This window comes from Puntigrus tetrazona, chromosome 15, assembly GCF_018831695.1.
Source record: "Puntigrus tetrazona isolate hp1 chromosome 15, ASM1883169v1, whole genome shotgun sequence".
Classification (NCBI taxonomy): domain Eukaryota; kingdom Metazoa; phylum Chordata; class Actinopteri; order Cypriniformes; family Cyprinidae; genus Puntigrus; species Puntigrus tetrazona.
Window position 1 is genome coordinate 14,573,782 of NC_056713.1, and position 12,125 is coordinate 14,585,906.

Consider the following 12,125-nt stretch of genomic DNA (forward strand, 5'->3'; position numbering starts at 1 on the left):
ATGATACAGCTAATGAAATTCAGCCTATTATGTTGACTCTTTGGCACTGTTATTTAGTTTGCTGGTACAGTCCAAATCAATACGGCTTGATTTCCTCCTACAGATGCGTCAAATACCGCTGTCGTATGTGACTTACGGGTCAGGTGCTTGTTTATTCCCGCTCTGGTTTTCGTACTATAAACAGAAGTGGGCTCTCAAAACAATCTCAGCCCACTGTTGGCTATTTCTGTCAGGTATAATGTATTGTCCTCTACGTTTAGCTTTGGCAGTCTGGAATGAAAATAACCCAAATGTGAAGGGCCTTTCACCCTCTCCTGTGCTTTCTATATCATCCAGTAGCAGGTAGAAAAATAACAGCATCATTTATCCTGCACTAACTCTCTGACACACTTGTGGTATAAAAAGACGGTGAATTTGACATTTACACAGTTTTCTGAGTCAGCGAGATGGATTTTGTGTTGCATGCATTTTTTTAAGATTTCATTCCGTTCTATGAATTTATAATGGGCAGCTGTTTACTTGGTCTTTCTAAGCTTGACGTTTTCTGTTTTGAAATTGATGTCTGGACGAATCTGAATGGAAGCAAATTAAGGACAGCACAGAAAACATCACACTTCAAATTAAGCTCAATTTAATATGACTTTATTCACACTTAAAGAGTCCTTTATTCACAATGAAATTGAACATGAAAATCTTTTAATAATTATACTAATAGTAGGATGACCATACGTCCTCATTTTCCAAGATATGTCCTTGCTGGGATTTCTAAAGTGCCTAAATTAGGCATAAAATAAGCCCTAAAATACCAGTTTTGGCTTTGTATTCCTATGTCCTCTTCAAAACCATGGAAGCCCATTTGTCTCACAGTTCCTTTTTTTATACCTCATAGTTTATGACCATTCTCTCTAGATGCCAAGTCACCTAGCACATGATGATTGGTTGACTATGTACATTGCCTAAATGCTATTGGTTAAAGTCATATACCATAAAACTGCTTTCCTAACCAAATATATACAGATTTGTCACATGTTGTTATCCACAGTAGTTTCTGAAGAGTGGAATTTCTTTCACTGTTACCTCCACTGAACACCATTAAACCAGCTTCCTGGAGGAGGAACAAATGTAGGAAAGAATGTGACCTTAGAAGATCACCAGGTCACCTTCACCTTCCACTTAAGGCAGGACCCACAGTCTCCATCTAATGAAGATGGACTAATACTGTGAGCCCTGTGTGAAGGTGATGGGAACCTCTTATTGTCCATTCTTGTCAGACAATTTTAGAGAGAATGTACTCTCAAAGATAATTGGTTTGAATGACGTAAAAACAGCCCCGTTGCGTTGTGGTTAACACTGCAATATTGATTGTTACGCAATCAGAAAGGCTAGTACATAGTGCACATCCCCCTAGAGAATGAAAGCGGCAACAGTGATTGAGGCTGTTCTGTACATGCTAACCCTCAATGTCAGGCTGGAGGATGGTTACGATCTGAACCGGGACACGGGGGTGGTCACATCACATTAAATCCCCTGGAGCTTTCAACTGTGGCACAAAAATCTTTAATAGAACTTATTTCATCTGTCACTTTCTTCTCCAAAGTGTCTTTGTATACACTAGAATGACAGCAAGAGCAGGTCAAACTGTCCTTGGTCTAGGGCCATAATTTTCTTGATGGAAAAAAACATACTAGTTACCAGTTCAGATTATTATCCACTAAGTTACCTCCCTTGTACATCAAACGTATGAGCTGTTTTCCTCTCAGGTCATGAAAGTACATATAATAGATGTGCCACAATTTCAAGTTCGTAGCTCATGAATCTTAAAGTAAAATATGGAAATAGCAGTTTCCACCGACATATTTCATCACTGGTTAGTAGGCGTCAATAGATGATGTAATAGTTATTTTTCTGGATGGAATAGATAATAAATTATGGGGTGTCTCAGCAAGAGCGACTGAATCATCTCAATGATTCACCACAATGATTTCAGCATCTAATAAAATAGGTTACACATTACTGTAAGGCTGGATGAAGTCATGTCATTTAAAACCACAAAAGATATGACATTCAAGTTAAATATTCATGCTTATGTTGAAGGCAGAGTCCAATGTGGGTTGTGTACTCAAGAATGAAGAAAAGGGAATTAAAAAAGGCTAAGCCACATCTAAATGAGAAATAAATAAACAAACTACAAGACAAATAAACTACTACAACAAACTAAATATAATAAAAGGCACAGTACTAAATAACTATATTCAAATAGACAGACGTGCATGAACAAACAGCACAGGACTAAAATTCCCCAAAGTACATTGAAATTAGAGAAAGAGAAGGAAAACAGACAAAAAACACGGTACAAAAAAATAAGTAAATATTTCTATGATAATAATAATAATAACATAATACAAAAACTACAGCACAACAAACCAAAACAATGAAAAAGGCTACATGAAAAAAAAGAAAAATGACAGAAAGGCTGGCTTAACAACTGAAGGATATTCAAATTATTCAAATTCTAATTATATATATAAACTTTCTGAATATTTTCAGCTATTACAATAATGAAGATTCAGAACATTTTAGCAGTGCCTTTAACAGGAGCATATTTGAGACTGCTGGATACTACACTACTTTCCCATGAACACCAGTGACTGGGAAACCAGCCCCCAGGGGCTCAGGGGCTTGACCCTGCAGCTGAAGAATGTTCTGTAGCAGGATATGGATTATGATAGATAGGCTGCTGCATGCAATTGTTTGTGTGAGAGAACACTAGTGTGTATTTGTGTTCATTTTGTAGAAGGTCTGCTTTCGGGGTAAGCTCTCTATCTCGGAGTCTTGCTTGTCAGGTCAAAAAATCTCTTGTACTCATTCCAAAAATCATCCAGGAAGTCACCCAACATTCTCAAAAGCCCTAGATTCACACAAATCCACATGTTTAAAGAAGGCTGGTCTTAAGGGCCCTCTTTAACTAGAATGATATCTATAATGTGTTGAGTGTTTAATTGGCTTCCATAAAAAGGCTGGAGTGGGGGAAAAATAGTAACTAATAGATGCTGGGACCAATGAGAAAGTCACTAATGTGTAATTATTCCTTTTTAAAACGAAGGTATAATATCAGATTGAAATAGTCTTTGTTTCCCCTTTCGTGCAGTTTCAGATATAGCCTTTGAAAAACGTCCATGGCTTTTCCATAAAAGGAAAAACTGAATTCAAATCTGATCAGATGAAAATGCAAATAGTTAAAATCATTTTTTATTCCCTTAAGCAAAGAAACACAGAGTAGCACAGAGTAGGACAAAGCAATCCAATCGCACCAAAATAAACATGAATTTTGCACTCTAGAAAGATTTTGTTGGTAAACCAAGCAATTATCTGCAATATTTTGCAAGCGGTAATTACCATGAGAGTCCAAAATGACGACGCATTCAATCAAAAATGTGCAACATTGCTGGCACGTCGAGAACAATAGATTAAAGAGCGCCCATCAATAATCCTAGAGATACGTTCACACAATTTGCACATGCCGACCTCTCCGGCACATGCCTGGAACATTAATCAGCTAAAGTGTGCGATATGTGATTAAAGGGCCATTTCCGTAGCATCCCAAAGAATGAGCAGGATGCATTCATTAATGGTGACAGCCACTGAGAGCATTTGCTCACCTGCTGACTTTAAAAGACCACAGACGATATCCTGCAAGGAAAAAAAAACTCCCTTGAGGGGGAAAGAAAACGTTAATTTCAGTGGAAACCTGCTGTCTGCACATTTGTCGCCTTTCAAGGACACTTGTTATTTGCGCTTGGTTTAAACTACTCAAACAGAACTGAATGAGAAAGACAAAAGCCACTGGTGCGTTTGGGTTTTACTCGGGTATCATTTATACCAGCGTAAAAGTGATCAGATAGTATATAATTAGCCTTTGGATTTGCACACACATTAAAGAACAGGAATAGAGCATTGCTGCTCTTGACAGAGTAATTTAGCTCGGAAACTCGGATGTTGCGCGTGCGAATTAATAGAGCTGTGCTCACCTTTCTGGCTGGTCAGAGAAAAGGTCACAACTTCACACATCTTCACAGCACTGACAGAGCTAAAGTTTACACAGATATATCAAGCAGGATTTAGAATGATTTATTGAAGAATGAGTATACAGCTCGGTATAGGCCCAACAGAAGCACATCCACTGAAACAGACCGACTGGACCAAATACCACAATAATACATGTTGTCAAGAGGCCTTGACACAGTGGTGTACTGAATATATGTACTTTACATGTTTTTAAAATACAAATATACTTTGTCACACGCCATCTGAGAATATAGATATTAGACAAATAAGTATACATCTCGATAAGGCTGAAAACACGTTCATATATACTGACAATTCAGCAATGATCACACACGCACGAGAGAATGAAAAAGTTTGCCTATAAAACCTCCACAAATTACAGGCTCGGTTTATAACTATCAGAGGATCAAAAGGCCACTAGCACTATCTGTGAATTAAAAATATGTACAGTAAATACAAAAAATCTCCAAACTAACACTCGCACGAGATTTGCATACATGTAACAGACATGCTCACACGTAGATACAGACCAAAACACTCATGCCTACTCACTTTCACACCGCCTCTAGTGTTATAGAAAGATTTGCAATGAAATATACAACTAAATAAAATTACATAAAAGCTTTTGCTGTGCAATTTTCAATAGACAGCCCCATACAAAATACCAAAATCAGTAACTACGATAGGAAAATCTGACGTTACAAGAACTATTGAGTATGGACAACAGCTTTATAGTGGCCTGGTAGTGTCTTTTGTTCAAACACAGCAGTTTATTTACATTTATTTGTTGTAACACCAAGGTTGTCCTCAAGTATAGTTTAAAATACTAATATAGTATGTTCTTCAACAAGACCATCGTACCCAGTGAGATGGATTTACATGTAAACAATATCAACGTGTTGTGTTTGCGCAAGTTGTCGTACCGATAAAACCAATAATGTGACACGACAACACCTTAACAGCCACAGTCACTTTACAATACAAATTTAGAATTATTATTTGGTTAATTAAGGTGTGCTATAAAAAGTTTTCTTAATCAGATTTTTAAATCTTGGTTTGTACTTGATTATCTTAATTATCGGAGCATTCTTAAAAAGATATATTTACTTGAGAAGCAAAATAAAGAAATAGAGAATGCATGTCATTTTTACACTACTGCTCGAAGGTTTGGGGTCAGTGAGATTTTATAATGTTTATGAAAGAAGTCATCAAGTACGCATTTATTTGAAAAGAATACTGGCTATTAAAACCATTTTTTCAGCAGCCATTACTTTTGAGTTCGGAGACATTTCTTTTTACTTTAAATCTTGAATAGAAATGTACTGCTAAACATTTTGTGAAAACCATAATACATGTTTTTTTTTCCAGATTTGATGGATATAAAGTTCAAATTAACTTTATTTATTATAGAAATCATTTCTACCAGTGAAAACTGCACTCATGTATTATTATTATTATTATTATTATTTTGTCTTACACTGTTGCTATAATTAGTGTTGCAATTTACTCATGTATTCCTGAAGTATACCGTCTGAAAATAATTTTATGCTTCATGTAAATGTATCTAGTTTTAAGTACGTTTAAATATTTGTTCTGGAAAAGAGGCAAAAATACCAATTAAGAAAATGCTTTATTGCAGTGAAAGCACTGCTGGAGTCAGCTATTGCCACACACAAATACATCATACATACTCATTTCGCTTCAGTGCCACTTACCATATATTTACAACACAAGTGAGAGACAGGCACAAGTAGAACCACCGATGGTTTTTAAATATGCTTCTGCAGTCTTGGCGTGACCGGGCAGAGGAGTGGGCGGAGTTCAGTAGCAGTGGCCATCGCCGTCAGACTCTGTTCTGGCTGAGCGGCTGAACAGCGTCAGGGGCGACCAAAGTTCAGGCCAGGTCACCACACCGGCACAAAAGGTTAATATACAGTTTGCAAGTCCGTCTGGCCACAAGCGGGCTATAGACAGCCGCCCAGAGAGCAGACAAATGCCCGCAATATTAAAACAGAGGGATTATTGCAGGAGTCAGCTCTGCCACCTGTCCGAGCAGCAGGATGCTCGCCCTCCCTCTTCCTCCGTATTGCTTAGGCGTGAGGAAATTTGATGTTTTCTCTAAGGATCTTATCGGGTATCCTCTTTGTTCCTGAAGCCTTCGTACGATGCTAAATAAATCCAGAAGTTCTCCAAAGCATCGTGGGTGGACGGAACCGAATTTAGAAAGGGAATTTCCTCTGCTCCTGCTGCCGAAAAACAAAGAATCAGGACTCAGGAGTTTGTGCGTCGTTGTGTCAGATCCGTGCGGATGGCACTTCACTGAGTGAGTTTTTATCAGCTCAGGTGGGGTTTGTCTTATTTTATGGCGTAATATCAGCAGAAGGAGTAAAGACGCTGTGGGGTTAAAGGAGGAAAGAGATTGTGAATCGAAGAGCGCTTCACAGTGCACTCACGCTTCGATGAGCGCCCATATAAATATCTATTTCATTATGAAAATCATCAGAGAAAATTACAAACAGTTTCCCAAGGAGCCGCATGCAGGCCGCGGCCAGCATCTATCTCATCAGACAAACATTATTTGGCAAAAGGGAAGAGCGCTTGAGTTGGGGCATGTCTGGGCACTCTTATTTGCGGATCACCGGGCCCAGCAGAGGAGCCCCTCAGTTGTACATTTGCATTCAGATTTGCACGGCGTGATGGGAGATGACGGCGGCAGGAGGCCTGAGCTCTATTAATAATTCTTCAGCCTTTTTTACAGTTCTGATTATGAATGAACCTTGAGCTAGAGGAGGGGTACCCTCTCATTTAATGGCAAGGTTTGGAAGGGTGTCGAGCCACTATACTGTCCCTAATCACTTTTTCACAATTTGCCGGGATAAAGCCGCTAAATCATTCAAGGAGGGTTGCAAACAGACATCGTGGGGGTTGAGGTCTTGCTAGGTTGTGAATACAAATTTTGGGTTATAAATTCAGCAATGCTGAGATTGAATTTAGGAATATTTTACAGCAAAGATAAAGCAGTGAGAATGGTAGATGTGTGCTCATTTAAAATTTTTATTTAACTCAATTTTAAAATACGGTCATGCCCTATCCACTCGCAAAATCTGTTTGTTATGCATTAGACAAAACAATAAAGCCTAAGGGACTTTTCACTACTGTATATTTTACCTTCAAAAATACAGAAAAAAGGAATTACATCACATTACATAATTTATTTCAAAATTATTTAATTTCAAAAGCTAAATGCTTCTTATGGTTTAAATATTATTACCAAGCCATTTACCATTTCAACAATTGCTACCCAATAATAAAAATGACATACATTTAAAAAGTAAAAGTAATATTAATTAAAACAATGAATTGATTAAAGGTCTAAATTTTTTTTTTTTAATTCTTTGGCTTGGTATTTTTTCAAAAACACGCATATAGTGTATATTTAAAAAATATTCACGTGTATGCATTTAAATATTCATATTCCTACATAAAATATATTAAATATATAAAATTTCATATATTTTTAAACACTTGCATCTGTTTGCTTGTATATATTCATAATAAATATACACAGTAAACACACAAAAACACTTTAGAGAAGAGAGGGGGAGAGAGAGAGACATATAATTTATTTATATTGCCATTTTTATCATTATTTTAATTGTAATTTTGTTGCCTCCTTGGAAGTTTGCTGATGGCCCTTAGTGGGTTCTGGCTCCCTGGTTGAGATGCACTCTAGAGCATGTTTACATAAAAAATTTCAAAGCATGCAAAATACATTTTGTGCAAACAGGCTTACAGTAAAGCTTACCTGGGCTCTGTCCACCGAGAGATCATTACCATCTGTCCTTTTTCCATCCATTCTATGTTTCTCTTGGGTCATGGAGTGGTGTCGCCACGGTGCATGGACCCCCGTGCCCACATGGCATGGCCTGGACCCCCTCCACCCCCATGGTCCTTGTCCGACTCGGGCTGGCTCTGAGCCCGCTCTGGTTTAGGGTTGGGTGTCATGGGTGGCTCTGGCTGCTGCACTGACATGGTGCGGCGAAGGTGTGTCCGCTTACACAGGAAGTCCGGTTTAGCTGACAGGCCGAATGAGCCCTTTCGAAGGACCATTCGCACCGAGGAGCTCTTCTTGGGCCGGGCTCTGTGACTGAACTGCAGGGAGGAGAGATGTACTGCATAGCCCTCGCTCAGAAACTGTGGAAGATCACAACGCATGAAAAGATATTAGAGAAAACTTGACTAATTTTGACCAGTTATGGTAGAAACTGAATGAAAGGCATTGACTGAAATCAAAGTTAGTTAACCTGGCACTGATTCTGGTACTTCTTAGATGGTCGGCCCACTATATATATCTGGTTGGGGTTGAGGCCCAGCATGCTGTAGACGGAAATGTCCTTCATGGAGCCGTAGGCGCAGTTGATTTTAATGTGACACTGCCAACATGAGAAAAGGGCAAAGTGTGATAGACGGCCTGAGGATACACCACAAAAACACCTCAGTTCCTGTGTGACTACTCATGCGTGAGAGAGATGGACCAAGAGAAGCAGAAATAAAGGAATAAAGAAAAATGATGTGTTTCTTACTCTTCATTTCTACTATGGGGTATGCTATCTTATGCTTCCTACAGCTGCATTATTTTATATAAAAATACAGTAAAAACCATATCATGAAGTATTATTAAATTTTTAAATAACTATTTTCTATTAAAGTATTTTATTTATTTTTCTATTAAGTATTTAAAGTATTAAATTTATTTTATGCCTGTATGGCAAAGCTAAAAATCAATAGAAAGTTCAAAAGAACAGCATTTACTTGAAATAAAAATCTCTTTTAATCAACTTTGGACTTTCATTTTTGATCAATTTACTGCATCTTTTTGAATAAAAAATATTTTTTTATCTAATTTTTAATCTAATGCACGCTATTTATTTCTTAATTAATTAACTGACCTCAAAGTTTTTATATACAATAAAATACTTTCTTATATTTCTATTAAGTATGGAAGTCATACTAGCTAGTTTATCACAATTAAACACAAAAGTGAATTTTAAATAATGTTTCCCACTTTCTTCCATTTCTCTAATGTTTGTAGGTGCTTCTGACATGACAATCCGGCAATTTATAACATTTGAAGTGTTCCATCATATTTTTATTATATAAAAAAAATCTTACATTTCTGTCATGTTAAAAATTCTTCCAAAAGCCAGTTCCTCAATGATATAATTTTTGGTGGGAAACCAACAGCAAAAGCACCAGCAAATATTAGCAATGGATTTGAAGAAATCTTTAATGTTTTGTGGTGTTTATCTTAACTCAAACCCTTATTCTTGATCAAATTTCAAAACCCCTATAATGTCGTAACATTTGAAAGATGGTTAATTAAACAATCGCAAAATGTATGCTAAACCTTAATCCCTCTTTGAGCATTGGTTAAATACAGCTTTTTATTTCCATCCTGATTGGCATCCTGTTCGTTTTAAAACATGCACATAAGAAGCTATGACTCATAAAGCTCCTGAGCTTAACCAGAGAATATTTCTGAAAACCTAGTCTACCCTTTTATAGAAACACTTCCTTAACCTAACACAGGCATATTCATATTCAAAATGTACTCAAAAACAGGAATGACCCATATACCCAATGTGTGGACACGGTAGCAAAAGACTAACCTCTTGCACCAAGTTCCTGAGGAAGATGGTTTTCTGGCGAAGAGGGTCATGCACCAACCCCTCCGAGAAGAAGATCATCCCTTGGGGGAAGTTGTGTTGAGACAGCCAGGACACAACCCTCTGCTTCTGCATGTCTGGACGGCCAGTGATGTAAATGATCAGGTAGCCCAGGTCCTGCCAGTGTCTGCATGCAAAATGCTATCATTTACCCTCTGAGAAATCCCATAATGCTTGGTGAAAAACAGTTGGGGGCCGATTCCTGGATAGTCACGGCGCCTGGTCCTCCAGCAACAGATTGCATTTGACAAAGCAGTAAATTTGCCCAAGGACAGTCTGGGAAACAACCCAAGATTGTCCATTTGTAAATCCCAAACCCCATCTGATATCTGGTATCAGCACTTTGCTATCTCTCTATTAAATGAAATCCAATTGTGCCTCACCGGCAGGCCGGTCCTTTTCAATATTGCCGTGGCATGAAATGAAAGCATCGATTCTCTCTCACACACATTTACACAGAAAGCCACCCTGTGAATTTGTTACCTGACCACATCCACAGCTCCAGGCCGTACTTTAGGGTCGCTGCCCATAATGGAGACGCTAGCAGCAAATGAACCGTCAATGCTAAAGACGACACACTCCATGCCCCGCGGCAAGACAGTCAGGAAGGCCTCTGCGCTTGTCTGGTCACCCCTGCGAGGAAAGAGTGACATGAACAAAGATCTGGCTCTTGATCAAGCTCAAGATGCCGCATGAAACCCGAGATCAATTTAACAGTGAGGAGTCGCTCTCCTTCAGTCCTCAGGGTGAGAGATTTATGAGTGCCAATTGAACGCTTGCAAATTATCCCTGCTGAGACAACCTTGAGAGCATGGCCATTTTGGATACATAACAAGTAATCTTCAGGGTCCCATTGACTTACTTGACAACCATTTTGATGGGGTAGACCCCCACGGCCAGTTTTTTGCTTTTGGGGATGGTGTAGGTCACTCTGCCACTGCTATTGGTCACCTCGGTGTCTAAGTGCTCCCAGCGACCCGACTGTGGCTGGGTCATCACGTACACATCGACCTGAGAGACAAAACAACAAGGAAACAGACAGTTGGAAGAAGTGGGAGAGATGGAGGGAGATTATTGTGGCACGACTAATGTCACAACACCAAAAATGTCAGTAGTTAATACTAGTACCAGCATTAGTTAATACCAGTTTCAAAACAACAGCAAGCACTGTTTTGCCATTTAATGCATTAAATATTAATATACAACAAAAGTGATAGTAGAGATATTTACAGTGCCATTCTAGATTTACATTTAAAATAAATGTTACCCTTGTGAACTTTACTTTCATCAAAGAAACTAATAATAAGAAGAAATATTTCTTGAGCACCAAATGAACACATTAGAATGACTTCTGAAGGATCGTGTGACACTTAGGTCTAGAGTAATGGCAGCTGAAAATTTTGCTTTGCCATCACAGAAATAAATTACATTTTAAAATGTATATGGGTTATGGTATGCCTGTATGTATGATGCCTTAATAATTATACACAATAAAGTATGATGCATTACAATGCACATTATGAAGAATTATAATGGATTATGCCCTTTAATTGCCCTTTATAATGCAATAGACATAAAGGCTTTAAGTAAATAAATAGAGCATTGGTCAGCAAAAGAGACTGCTTAAGAGACTCATAAACTTCAAAAGAAAAAAAATGATAAAACCCAAACTTTGTAATGGCAGTGTAAGTACTGATACTGTAAAAGTTACTGGTAAGGTTTCAGTATAATCATTAGTTTTTTCATTAGTAGTTTCACTATGAAAACAACTACCCCTTTACAATTCCACCAACATTTTGGTTGCATGCAAACAGCTTGTTTGAATGCATATTCTATGATAGTGGGCCACAGCTCTCTCACCTTTTCCCCGGTCAGGGTCACCATATCCAGCGGACCGTACATGAAGCGACCAACCAGTGTCTGATGTCCGTCCTCGGTTGCGATGACATCATTGACTCTGTGGTTGGCTGTGACATTCTGCAGACAGAAAAAGATGTCAGGTTGCCTCTGCTTTTATACCATTTTCTTGCCAAAAGAGAGTCTGTTATGACAAATAAGGCAAAGGCTAAGCGTAAATGACACTGATAATACTGCCATGCACCATTTCTGACAGATGGAAAAAGAGAAAGGGGCAGTTTAATAAGTATGCAGTACAAAGTCCTTCCAAAAGAGGGTGTCACACTCTAATCCTTTCCTTCTTCAATAAATTTCATTTCACTGATAAAGCTGTTCTACACAGAGCTCAGTGAAGATAAATCCTACAGCCCTTGCTGAGGCAGCTGTGCTTAAATGGGAAATTAAAGCAAGCAAAACACAGAGCTATGCAAATCCTGA

General features: G+C 38.3%; 1 protein-coding gene across 2 annotated transcripts in view; it reads right to left on the reverse strand.

The window, feature by feature from the left end:
• Positions 1 to 4,105: 4,105 nt before the first annotated feature.
• pitpnm3 (PITPNM family member 3) overlaps positions 4,106 to 12,125 on the reverse strand; it is a 67,104-nt gene continuing 59,084 nt past the window's right edge. For both annotated transcript variants that reach the window (XM_043259512.1, XM_043259511.1), the window contains 7 exons: positions 11,652 to 11,768; positions 10,654 to 10,802; positions 10,275 to 10,424; positions 9,735 to 9,918; positions 8,370 to 8,498; positions 7,871 to 8,259; positions 4,106 to 6,459 (listed from right to left, as the gene is read on the reverse strand). In XM_043259512.1, coding sequence (XP_043115447.1) covers positions 7,939 to 8,259; positions 8,370 to 8,498; positions 9,735 to 9,918; positions 10,275 to 10,424; positions 10,654 to 10,802; positions 11,652 to 11,768 — 1,050 coding nt within the window. In that variant the 3' untranslated portion in view covers positions 4,106 to 6,459; positions 7,871 to 7,938. The remainder of the gene's footprint in view (positions 6,460 to 7,870; positions 8,260 to 8,369; positions 8,499 to 9,734; positions 9,919 to 10,274; positions 10,425 to 10,653; positions 10,803 to 11,651; positions 11,769 to 12,125) is intronic.